General features: G+C 32.2%; 1 protein-coding gene across 2 annotated transcripts; it reads right to left on the bottom strand.

The window, feature by feature from the left end:
• Window positions 1–610: 610 nt before the first annotated feature.
• LOC125053288 (ribosomal protein S6 kinase-like 1) lies at window positions 611–13,597 on the bottom strand. 2 transcript variants are annotated; one of them, XM_047654586.1, is made up of 12 exons: window positions 13,339–13,597; window positions 12,484–12,654; window positions 12,115–12,213; window positions 11,790–11,916; window positions 10,826–11,488; window positions 7,678–7,784; window positions 7,416–7,586; window positions 6,372–6,803; window positions 3,109–3,215; window positions 2,307–2,538; window positions 1,829–1,924; window positions 611–1,517 (listed from the first exon to the last, which is right to left on the bottom strand). In XM_047654586.1, exons 1-12 carry the CDS (start codon window positions 13,429–13,431, stop codon window positions 1,389–1,391), a joined length of 2,427 nt encoding a protein of 808 aa, XP_047510542.1. In that variant the 5' UTR covers window positions 13,432–13,597; the 3' UTR covers window positions 611–1,388. The 2 variants fall into 2 exon arrangements, with proteins under 2 accessions (XP_047510542.1, XP_047510541.1); XM_047654585.1 differs by having other exon boundaries at window positions 11,736–11,916.
• Window positions 13,598–13,706: the final 109 nt, after the last annotated feature.

Genomic DNA, 13,706 nt, shown 5'->3' on the forward strand with positions numbered 1-13,706 from the left:
GTCTCTATAAATATTTATCCTCCTTATTCTTATCGTAAAAAGGAAAATTGAATATTGCTCTCCATTGAGTTTGACAAAGTATTAAATGATTATGTGAAATGTCATATTCGGATTATTAATACTGGTAGCATTGCCACAGATTACAATTTATATCTCTTATTTAGGAAAACGAAATCAGTTTTGTACTATTAAAAAATCATGTCACACGACGTAAACGGTATTTGAACATAGGAAATAATTTATTTAAAATTAAATAATTGGAATGGCGTAGTTTAATAAATTTATATTATACTAGCAGACCGGCCAAGCGTTGCTGTGGCTAAGGTTTTTGCTATATTACATAGTAGCAAACTATTCAAGGGAAACGGTAGGAGAACACCAGTCATGGGGACCAGCATGCTTTTTTGGTGGTTATGTGAAATGTAGGTACTTTCAACACAGCGCCATCTGTTAGAATTGGTGTGCAAATTTGAATGAAATCGGTTCGGTAGTTTAGGAGTCCATAGCGGACAAACAACGTGACACGTAATTTATATATATTAAGATATTGAAAATTTTAATTTATGTTATAAAAAAATATATGCACATAACAATAAAGATATAAATAGGGTCTCATTTAAATACTTTAGCAATGATATTATTTTAAAATTAGCACTGAGAAAGTACAGTAGAAACTCTTATTATATAAAAAAAGCATTTAATAACGGTTTTATAAAAGGAAGGTTTAAGTCCAAAGTTAGAATACTTTGATGTCCTGATGACCTTTTAACCTAAACTACCTTTAAAATACTGATAATTAACTTTAGTATGTAATAGGGATGAGTAACATTGTAGCGTGCCTAGTTAACAATTATCGCATGATCTACCATTTTTCGCTTTGACAATTTACTTTCGAAAAGTTATTTTATTTATTTATACTTGTGAATAAAGCCTTTCCTCACGTTTTTTAAGAATTTAATCAACTGTTTTAACGTAAACATAAAAACAAGTGGCAACTGTCAAATGTCAACAACCATCTGTCAAATTTTGAGAATAGAGAGCAAGTAATTTTGTTGAGTTAGCCATCCCTAGTATTATGTAACTAGCTTAAAATATACTATAAATTCGTAATAATACTGACATTTATCATTTTTATAAACGCAACCGAGCAAGGAATCAACGGAAATAGGTGACTGTCGTAGCTGATAGCTGTAGATGTGTTGCCGGCTTTTAAGGTAAGATTCACAAACTTAATTCTAAAAAGAGAAAACTTTTGTAACTAGATTCGGTATCATATAATATGGGTCCTATATCAAAACAGAAGTCAATTATAACTGTCGACTTTTACGTAGCTCTTAATTGTTGGTCTCACCAATTTTTTCAAGTCCAATGTTTTGTTTTAAATAGCATCAATCCGGGACGATCCAATTATTGTAGACGTGTTGCCAGTCGATATGTTTAAAGTAGGGATGTTCCTTTATTTCATTTATACCATCTTTACCGCCGCCGAGACGCTCCGAAGGTTCATATGTTAGGAGCTGAAAGCGTGAATTTTTTAATAGAAAATGATTTAGACAACATTTATTCTTTCAAACTTCGAACCATTACTATAAAATTCCATTAAAAGTTAAAACAATAGCGTAAAAATAAGAGCAATTCATTTATAAAAAAGTAGGGTATAAAATAATTGTCTCCCATAAGTTGACATATTATCTGTATTAATTTCAACGAATTATTTGAATTTGTTTTTTTTTTATTTTTTTACGAAGGTAGTTCAACTTTTTATGCCTTCCTACCCGATTGTTTACCAAGGTAGGCGAGTAGGGAAAATATTCTATGTAATTATCACCTGAGTGAGCAGAGATTCCACCTCAACACTGAGACCTTCGGGAAGCTGTAAGATTGTATGGCTCGTGAAAGTTGACTTGTGGTACTCCGATAGAGGCTGAAAAGTTAATTTCTTGATACAAACGAATATAAAAATTCTTATAAGCTCGATATTGCACGTGTGAAGTCAATCGGAAACCATTTTATATAGTTTAGTTACTATCAAGTGCAATGTTTAATCCACGAAATAATAGCATTGTCTATTGAAATAGTAAATAACTCTATCCAATGACTATGAAAATATGTTTCATAATAATTGATTATTTCTCAAAATGAGTGTTTGTATTGGACATAACTTGATTACGTTCTCACTCCGTAATTAATAAAGTGATAAATACATTTTGATATATCGAACCAACAGGTTATTAAATAAAAAAGAATCTCCAAAAACACATACAACATAATGCAGTCCGTATTAAAAAAAATATTACAAAACTTACCACTCCACAAATAAGCTCATACACGATCGCCCCAAAGCTCCAATAATCACAAACTTTGTCCAATCCATCCTCTTCCATATAAACATGAGTATATAACTCCGGGGCAATGTATATACTCCAAGGAGACCGCCGGATTTGGGATAATGCCATATCCATACCGGAGTGGTGGATGAAGTACGTCAAAATGATCTGACCACCATCAGATAAGAGGACGTTTGATGGATTTAAGTCACTGGAAGATTTTAAATACAATTATTTAATCACAAAAGACGCGAACTTCTTTCAACACACGCGGAAATAATAACAAATCGCGAATGTAGATGGCGCTCAAAATAAGAGTTTCATGTATCATTAATCATGAAGCATTTTTATCATTTAAGTTTAAAAATAAATAATAAAATACTTATATATACCTACTCTTGAAAAATCTAAGAAGTATTAGTTTAATTACAATAGGTTCGTATACTCTTCCTTATAATAAAAATAACTATCTGCTATAATAAAAAATAAGGGGTTAATCGTAGAGGGGTGAACATTTAGGGTGGTGTATATTTTTTAATGGCACATTATAAAAAAAAATCGTCCAAAAAATATAAATAAATTGTTAGGGGTGGACAACCCTTATCACTTAGGGATATGAAAAATAGATAGTAGCCGATTCTCAGACCTACTGAATATGCATATAAAATTTGAAAAAAATCGATTGAGCCGTTTCGGAGGAGTATGGTAACTAACATTGTGACACGAGAATTTTATAAATAATATATAGTAATGAAAAAAAGTTACAAATTAACAAACTTACCGACAAATAACACCAGCGTTGTGTAAACTTTCTAACGCAGTCAGTATTTCCGCTCCCCACATACATATTGTTGAAGGTGGAAGCACGTCACGGGGCGATTTTGATAACTGAAATTATTAAGATAAAATAACCTGTTTTGTTTCAAATAAAACTTGTACTAGACACATTTCAGTTTTAAAAACTTTTAATCGACTATATCTGTTATTTAATACGCTCTTAAAGTTCGGAACCTCAAATTTCAGTTTGTTTGCTTCAATCTATATATATAAAAATGAAACCCGTTTTCCGTTGTCACGACATAACATGAAAACGGCTTGACCGATTCTCGATAGTCTGATTTTTTTTTATAATATTCCTTGAAGTACGAGGATGGTTCTTACGGAGAGAAAAATTAAAAACATTGAGTGAAAAAGTCTAAAAACAACACTTTTCTATAATCCCATACAAAATATTCGTAATAATACTTAAAAGTCAATTTGAACTTTAATACAATATCATAAAGTTCAAATGTTAGTGGAGGGGTTCCGGGAAGGTAAATTTTTATTTTTTGACATAATGTATTTGTTGTCTTATCAACTTTTTATTTTTTATCTTACTAGCTAGACCGGTGTCCCGAATAGCAGAATAAGTATTTAAAAAAATAAAGAATCGACTGTTAGGCGGTACGATGTTCGCTAGGCCAGCTAGTATTTACATATTTTCAACAACAGATTTGTGCCCGTTACACTATTTGATGATTTTACTATTTGAAGTAATTATTAATTTTATAAGTATTTAAAGCAGATAATAACTTTATGTCGATAAAGCTTAGGTTTCCTAGAAAAGCGGTGCCGTTATCTAACGGCCGTAATGTAACGTTGGGTGACGTCACTCATACGTTGTCTATAAAGAACATCGGTGTAGGTTTTCTAGAGAACGTTGAGTGTCACCGTAACGTCAAATAGCGGTGCTTTCATTTGCATGATGGCCGTCATAGCGGTGATAAACATTAGTTCAACGTATTAATTAATTGTGAGTGGAAACATGACTTGGACGAGCGAAATTTATTGTTTTTTTGCATTATGTTAAAAAGTAAAGACGGCCGTTATTAACATCCATAAAATGACGGCTGTTAGTTAACGGCACCGCTTTTCTAGAAAACCTAAGCTTAATATCATAAACGAATAAACGAAGATCAATAGCTAGTCTAATATAAACAATATCATGTATCAAATCTAGGCAATTGATTACTAATCCGGTCAAATTAGACTAAAAAATAGGGGTAAGGTTACAATAATTCGCACTTGGCTGAATATTGGTAGGATTGCTCAATACACTATTATAAAGGAAATGTGAAAAGTCCTCATCGATCCGACACGTGCAAAAAAATTTACTCCGGATCAAAGATCACAAAAATGGGTTTTTCGCGATTTTCAGCAAAATGGTAAGTTTTATCATAAAATTAGTTTAGACAAAAATTGTAGATCAGATAATTATCTATAAAAAATGTCTAAATACTTTTTTTCCTAAGAGCCACAGTTTTTGAGATATAACGATTCAAAAAGTTGAAAGAGTTGTAATCGTCATAATATGCACACGTTTCTACGCCACCTTTGAGGTAGTGTACTTAGCGCGTTTTTTTAAATGTGGTTTCCCCGGTACTCCACTGATCTTATATGATTCTGTTTAATTTGAAACTATTGAATAACTGTAGATATTGACAAAGGGGTGTATATTACAAAAAATAAGAAAATTTATCCGTCTGAATCTAAATCATCATTAACTTCTGCTTTCTCTTGTTCTTGTTCTTCTAACAACAATCTGTAATATATTCATCAAACAGTTTATCGACTTTTGCAAAGTGTCAAAATTATGCACTTTTTTTACATGCAGTAACTGGTTGTGATTCAACATCTGCATTTTTCAGGAGAGGTAAAACAACTGTTTTTAAAATGTTTGAAAAACAAAATTTAGTTCAGTGTGCTGGAGTTTTTAAAAAGAGTAATTCAACTCCACAAGAAGTTACTCCACCAACGGAATTCGCTTTCTTCTCGCTATGTATGGAGCTCCTAAAAAAATTACGTGCTTAGATAAAGTCAGATGCATGTTTCATGTTCAGCATGTTTCGTTAAAAATACTCGAAATAAAAAACAAGTGCAGTTAGCATGTCTCCTCCAACCTCAGCGGCTGCTCATCAACATCTTTTTCGGGTATATTACCAAGTTCAAGTGTGGCTTGGTAATCAGTTACACCCAAAAGACTGGGGTTGGAAGTTGGTCGACAATTCATTAGAGCCAGTTCAAACTTTACTTCCACCTGCACCAGAAAAACTACTAAACACCATTTTTTGCAACTGTTAAAAGGGATGTAGTACTAAATGTGGTTGCAAAAAATTTGGACTGTTTTGTTCTGTAGCATGTACAAACTGTCAAGGCCGGTCATGCTCCAATGTTGAATTGCCAACAATTGAAGATTCATTTGATGTTGACGAAGAGACATGCGATGTGTCATTATTGGGACAATTTATTAACACCCAGAATGAAGAAGATAAAGAAGGAGAAGAAGGAGAAGGAAGAGAAGAAGAACAAGAACAAGAGAAAGCAGAAGTTAATGATGATTTAGATTCAGACGGATAAATTTTCTTATTTTTATAATTTACACACCTTTCATCATTTTCAACCCTTGTCAATATCTACAGTTATTCAATAGTTTCAAATTAAACAGAATCATAAAAGATCAGTGGAATAGGCCTACCGGGGAAACCACATTAAAAAAAAAGCGCTAAGTACACTACCTCAAAGGTGGCGTGGAAACGTGTGCATATTATGACGATTACAACTCTTTCAACTTTTTGAATCGTTATATCTCAAAAACGGTGGCTCTTAGGAAAAAAAGTATTCAGACATTTTTTATAGATAATTATCTGATCTACAATTTTTGTCTCAACTAATTTTATGATAAAACTTACCATTTTGCTGAAAATCGCGAAAAACCCATTTTTGTGATCTTTGACCCGGAGTAAATTTTTTTGCACGTGCCGGATCGATGAGGACTTTTCACATTTCCTTTGTAATAGTGTATTGAGCAATCCTACCAATATTCAGCCAAGTGCGAATTAGTGTAACCTTGGATGTCTAAATTGACCGGACTATACGTATTTTTTTTAACAGGGCAGGAGCTTTACCTGATACTCAACTCTGAAAGCTCGCGATGCGATTGCCGGCTTTTTAAGTGCGTATTTGTATTGTATTTTAAAAATTAGAAAAGTAAAATCCTTAACTCACCTTAACACTAGGACTAGGCACATCCCTATTCTCGTTCTTCACATCACTATCACCTTTCTCTGTCAACGCTTTATCAACGTCTAACAACAACTTCTGAGAACTAGTAACCAATTCCTTGACCGACAATTCTTCATTTCGATTCACATCTGTCGGAACATTATTCTCCGAATGTGTTTCTTTGGGGAAGACATTTTCTAAATTCACTCTCCTTGGTGTGTTTGGGACGGATTTTGCATAGTTCTTGATATAATCGAATAGTTTCTGTCCAGGCGCGTATGATAGTATGAGAAAAATTAAATTATTTGTGTCTATGTAGGCGTGAAGGGGCACCATATACGGTATGAGCGTTGGTAGAATTGGTTCTCTTGTGTCGTGAGTGCGTTGGAAGTAATTGTCAAATTCTGTCAGATTTTGTGGGACTTTTTGAATGACCTGAAATAAGAATATTAACCATACGTTAAAATCATTTTATTTTCTCATATTAATACTATGATAAAATCAAATAGAGCTACTTTACAAGAGTAGTCGGATTATTACCAAATACATAATAGTTAATAATTATTATTAATCATTTACAATCCTTTTTTGTATTAATAGTCGCTACTTGTATATTATTTAATTTGTTTCAAGTTATATAAAATTCGGTTATTAATCTAAAGAAAATCAAAATTCAATTAATAAAAGTTTAAAATAAATTAGTGGCGCTACAACTTTTATAGGTCTGGGCCTCAGATTTCTGAATCTGATCATTTGTCAATCAAATAGGCAAGTAGGTGATCAGCCTCCTGTGCCTGACACACGCCGTCGACATTTTTAGGTCTAAGGCTAGCCGGTTTTCTCAGGATGTTTTGCTTCACCGTTCGAGCGAATGTTAAATGCGCACATCGAAAGTCCAATTCCAAGTCCATTGCAGCGCCAGGGATCGAACCTACGACCCCAGGGTCCTGTGACTAGAGAGCTGAAGCCACTAGGCCAACACTGCTCCCAAAAAATAAATAATCTTAGAAAAAACTATCTCGCTCTAATACTAGAAGTGTTACATACCTTCATGGCGTAGCAAGTTTGCTCAGTCTTATGCAGTACCAACATCATGGTATTCCCAAGAACTGCCAGTACGCGATACATTGCCAATTCTTCATACGGTCGCCGAAGCATTGATAGGGGAATCCCGCAATGGATTGATTTTGGAGTGTCTATCTCTCGCTCTGGTAATAGCTATAGAAGCGAAACATATATTTTACTTTGTTCCTATAATCAATGTTCTTTATATATTAGATAAAAAGTTATTTAAAGTAAATAATCTTACACTTTGTTCTGCGCCGCTCAAATGATTCTTATAAATATCTTCGGCATACGATAGATATTTATTGGTTTTTTCTTTTATCAACGCCCGCCTTTCCGGATCCGAATCAGCTGTAATATAACATTTTGAATTACTACAATTAGAAAAATCTAGAACTATAGTACGAATGTACAACTTTTTTTGAAGATGAGCTTCTATTTCTGACAAGTATCGTCAATTTGAAGGTCTAAGGGTCAGTTTGAGAGACAAAAACGTACAGAGTATGAAGTACGTCATAGCCGTAAGAAACACCGATTTTCTCACGTAAATAATGTGCGTATGTGTGCACACATATGAAGGTAACTATTGGTACCGAGATTCGATTGAACTCAAGATTGTAAGTAAACGCTTAACCAATAAAAAAAAGGTGAGCCGTCACGGCACGCCTGACAGATGTGAAACATCGACAGTATTTTGTAAAAGTAATATGCAAAAAAGAACAGATTTTGATAGGAACTAAATATGACATAATGATAAAATAAAATATTACTATTTTTCCAGATAACGATGACTATTTATTTTCAATAAATACAAAAATTTACGAATTTATTTCAAATCGTGACTACTTAATTCGTTTAATCAGTGACTTCGAAATACACACACCGTACACACTACTGCATATAGACTGTATATGTATACGCGTCGCCACGGCATGCGTCGCCACGCCATGTTTCACATCAATAAAAAACTTCTTTTAGCTGTAAGATCGCTCATTAGCATCCATTGTCACTTTTAATTTCTTCTCCTATTGTGATATTGTTATGTAGTGTTATTATAATAATCATAAAACTTTATTAATAACATAATATGGTTGCAACTAAGTTGATCTAACGCTAGACAACACTAGGGGAGCCCTTGGCTAGATTACAATTCCCCCGAGGTGTATGTTTGAAACTCAAGGAATATAAATATGGTTAGCTATGGTTTATTTTTTTAACTAAGTTTTCGTCTAATTAAAATTAGCTCTAATTATTTTGTACTTTACTACAATACCTAGCTACAATACGAAAAATATTTTTTAACAAATAAACTTAGGTAGGTGTCTAATCGTTTCAATCAAATGATAGTCAATTTGATTAGAATTTATTAAGATAATATTATTAAGTAAATACTTACAATTCTGCTTCACTTGTTTTTGAAAAAAAGAATGTAAATATACAAAATCCATTGTTAAATTTTTCTATTAAAAACAATAAATTCATAGATAGACCGCCATTGATTCTATTAGCTAAATAAGGATTATGAGTAAAGCATGTGTTAAATGCCTCTCTTTATACAGAGCTTTGTTATTCATTTAATTTGAATTTCTTTAATTATTAAAGCTTTAAATAAATTTAACACTTAAAAATCTTAGCAAAAATCGTCACTAGCATTCTTTTTATCTGTTAAGTTTTATGATCACGTATACTAAGTTCTACGAATGTATCAATACTAAATGTTAATGATATTGATAACATATCAGTGTCATTACTGTGGTATTATCAGAGATTTAAATCATAGATGTGCCCTCGCCATACTTAGGGCCAATGTGTCATTGATGGAGCTTACACATAGTATCTCAATAATGAAGATAAGTGTGTACAAAGTTCAATCACAAATAGTTCTAAGCCATATCTCATTATACAGCAGTGATGGCATCAAAAAAAATCAAAAACATTTATTCATTTAGGTAACACATTATACACTTATGAACGTCAAAAAAGAAATATATATTAAATGCTTCTCATTTTACATTTACTGCCAGTTCTCCAATCAAGGACGTAGAACGGAAGAGAAGAACTGGCAATAAACTCTCCGCCACTCTTTTCAGTGTGTGACTCTCATACATGACGTCGAAGGTTCGGTTCCGGCTGAGCAACAATGGGCTTTCTGTATATTGTGTGTACTCGCTCGTACGCTGAAGGAAAATATCATGAGGAAACCGGCATGCCTTAGACATAGAAATGTTATGTGTACAGATGGCTAACAACTAACTTGCCTATTAGAGAAAAACAAATGATCACGAAACAGATGCCAGAAATCTCAGGCCCAGAACTAAAAGGATCTATCGGCACTGTTTTTATTATATGCCAATAACAAGTATTAATTAATTTTTATAATAATAATAATTGTTATTAATTAATTTTTATAATAATAATAATTGTTATTATTATGCTATATAATTCGACACGAATATCGCGATACAGCATCTTAGGCTCGTAACGATAAGTTTCGTCAAGTACGGTAATTAAGTTTTTGACAGCTCGAAGTTTTATACATGTGCATGTTCGTCAGTCCGGTATGTTCCAAATACGCTAAGAACGCGCTTCATAAGTTTATATACAAAAGTGTATTGTTACTTTTCTTTTACAAGAAATGTTTGTTAGATAAATCCCAATATTTTTGGTCCTAGTCGATTCTATAGAGCAATAAAGAGTGACGTATCTATGATTTTATTCTTTGTATATTAAATACTCTTGGAATATCAGTTTGCGGTTAAACATGATACATGATAGGATTACGTTATATTAGTAGTTCCAACTTCCAGTTATAGGGAATATTGGTTAGGACCGACAACTTAGCATTAGCATTGAAGTTGTTGCGTCAGAAAAAAGAATGGACATTCCTACCCAAGACCAAATTCTTTATGAGTTTTAAAAAAAACATTTTTTTTTAATTAAGGATACCTGCTACATTCAACAATATTATAAAAAAAGTATAAATTTGAGATTGTATTACATATTTTTTTAATAATATTTGTACATTATTGATGATGGTATCATTTATATGAATGTCCATGGCATGTCTAGAAATTATTATATTTAACCTTAAATTAATTAGATCACTTTATAAAGATAATATGTATTATTAAATATTCTAGGGTTATTGAGAAATAGCTAATAAACTAATCTAGGCACAACATCGATATGCTATGTGCTATTTTCATAACGTTTTTTGTCAAAGTAACAGACAAAACATTTGAACGAACAGACAAAATAAGTTTGAAATTTGATGTATAAACTCCTAATAAATTGCCAGGCAACGGTTTTTAATACCTACACTAACCACGAATTTTGGCTTAAACTTATTGACAGTCTTTAGGAAATTCTCGTGCTGTTAAATTTGTACTTACATTGTACACCAATAAGCATCTTCTCAATGCCAGATTTGTAGAACTCAAATGCCCTTTGATATTCACCCAAATCTTCACTTCTCGCCGCCAAATTTAATAAATACCCAGCTTCGAATACATAACTATCCTCTGTCTTTGTTTTACATTCCATACCAGACAGGGACAAAACACTATATGACGAACTGCGCCGCGTTCTATCGAACCCAATCGATCGCAACGAAGACGTGTCATATTTACTCATTGTTTCTGTATTTTGTGAGATCGATAGATTTCTAGATTCTTTAACAACTCCATCCACCTCCGACATCATAGAAGAATTAATCGACATAGTATCGACACTCGATCCATCGAATCGTTTTGGCATTGTGTGATAATCATCGAATTTGGACGTGGATGGCGCATCAAAATTAATTAAATCGGGCAACACATTCTTTCTAACAAGGGGCTTGATTTTGTTTATAGTAACTTTACTCAGTTCATCGTATAGATCACTGGAAATACTATCGAGTGAGTTAAGTGACTCAAAACTGTTTGAATTCGAATCGGTTTTTCGACTCGATACTCGCAATTCGACATCAGCGGCTTCATAAATTGGTATTTGTGATATGTCCGTTGGTATACTCGAATGTACTGGACTTGTAGTTGATGATTGAAGATTTTTATCTAAAATTAATTAATATAACACTTTGTTATACATATATAGAGAACAATCAGGAAAAATTGAAGAAATGTATGTTAATGATTAAGGAAAACTTATTAGTTTTTCGTTGGATAGCGATCGTAGGTAAAACTCAGTAAAAATTCCAAGCAAAGATAGATTATTGTTAAGTTCAAATATTTCAAAAGTATTTGATATTCCTAAAATGTTATTATCTTTAATTTCAATTATTGTTAAAAAGTAGAATGTCACATATAAAAAAATAACCAGTATAGTTATATAATTTACAAATATATAGTTTCTTACTCTCTGGACTCTTGGTATCATCATCAGATGTCTGATACTCAAGTGGAGGTGCATCTTCAATAGGCAGCTGGAGAGAGGATCTAATTGCATTTATAACTCCCTTTGGCTCTGGATCAGGGTAGCCAGACTAAAAATTTAAATATATTAAAACATATTCCCAGTCAATGGGGGATCAGCCTTTTATGTATTTTTATGAGTTCCTCTGAAGAAAGGGCACATTGTAATATGGAATTCATTTTTGAGTTAAAAAAAGACAATTTCAAACAAAAAGATACATATTGATTAACTCAAAACATGTCAGTTACTCAAATAATGTTCAACATACCTGAAGAAAATTCACAAAATCTGTACTTGTAAAAAGCAGTTTATGTTCAGCCACAAACTCCAATAGTTCTTTTATTGATTTTGCTCTTTCTTCTATCACCTGAAATTGATAATTTAAAAATGAAAACAACATCTGTTATAGATCCATTGTTTGAATTATTTCAACATAATTTGGTTACCGAGCAATATGTTAAATCTCATTAAAAAAAACAATAACCTTTATCATACAAGCAAGTGTTATATGAGCATTTATAAAAATTATAAACTATCCAGATGGGATTTGTACAATGTATGTGTTATGTTAAAAGCTAGTGATTTTTTTTATAAGCTTTTAGTAAATATATTTTAAATAAATGTATATTAGAACCACCTCTTGTTGAAATCGTTTAAAGAAACTACTTTTAGCCAGAGGTGGAAATGTTCCTCGTAAGTATAAGCCAGCATGTAATGTCTTCATACTCTTGTGTAATTGCTGAATATCGCTGTACCTTTTCCATACAGATACTACTGTCACTGCTTCAGGGGAATCTATAGGGAAAAGCTGAAAAAAAACAAAACAATAAATCTTTTGCTAAGGATTGTTAATTTTAAACCTACATCCTTATGAGTATATGAATATTAGCTTACGATATTTTGAGTCGAATATTAACCTTGTGTTCCTTTTAATTCCACAACAAAAATCCAATAACTGATCAGCTAGTTACTGTACAGTTTATTAGGATATACCAAAACAACCAACTATTTTCCTAGCCCATTTTTATTTTATACTATGGTTGTTTTTTAAATAGGAAGCTAATTCTAAACATTAGAAATCAGAAACATTAAAAAAAAAGTTATACACAAAGGTCACCAAAAACACACAGGTTTATTTTAACATGAAAGTTTTTATTATTATGTGTACATGAATTTAAGTATATGATGACACTTAAATAAGATTGTGAAATAACAACATGAAATTAATTTAAAATAAACTAAATGGAGGACATTGCCATTAACTTAAATGTCATATACAGTGGCTACTATTGAAAGCAGTATAGAAGTAACTTTTACTTTTACTAACAGTAAGTAGTACTTAAACAAAATATATAATTAAATACAATTCTTTTTGTTTTTCCGACGAGACCTTCAAACTTTTTTTAAGAAATAACCAACATACCATTCAACAAACTAAATATACAAGCTAATGCTTCATGATTAATTATTTAAAATATATAACAGTACTTACAACAGATGTTATTTTATAAATAGTAAAACCACTTTTATGTTTTGCGGTTTCGTCGACTGAGAACCGCCGCACCCATTTATCTCTGGTAGACATGGTATTAACATATATAAACACTAATCGACAGTTTATTCTAAGGTTAATAAAAACGCCAGTTGAAAGTAAACTGGGAGAAACGACATATTAAACTCAAAAATCGTAAATTAAAGTAACTGCAATGCAAACTGCAATTTAATGCTGACAACAGCCGACCAATTCGAAACTCAAGTTTTGACAACAAACATTGATGGCTGACACTGACACATGATGTGTAACGACAATTGACAAAATGTCATTATCCTGTGCAGAAAGAGTACCGGCATGTCTGATGC

The sequence above is a fragment of the Pieris napi genome, chromosome 10 (assembly GCF_905475465.1).
Source record: "Pieris napi chromosome 10, ilPieNapi1.2, whole genome shotgun sequence".
NCBI classification, from domain to species: domain Eukaryota; kingdom Metazoa; phylum Arthropoda; class Insecta; order Lepidoptera; family Pieridae; genus Pieris; species Pieris napi.

Coding starts and splice junctions, on each gene's coding strand:
- LOC125053288 (XM_047654585.1), bottom strand. CDS start 13,431: ATGTCTACCAGAGATAAATGGGTGCGGCGGTTCTCAGTCGACGAAACC. Junction 11,917..12,114: donor ATTTTGTGAATTTTCTTCAG/GTATGTTGAACA, acceptor TTAAATTTTTAG/TCTGGCTACCCTGATCCAGA. Junction 7,785..10,825: donor GATGCTTATTGGTGTACAAT/GTAAGTACAAAT, acceptor GTTATATTACAG/CTGATTCGGATCCGGAAAGG.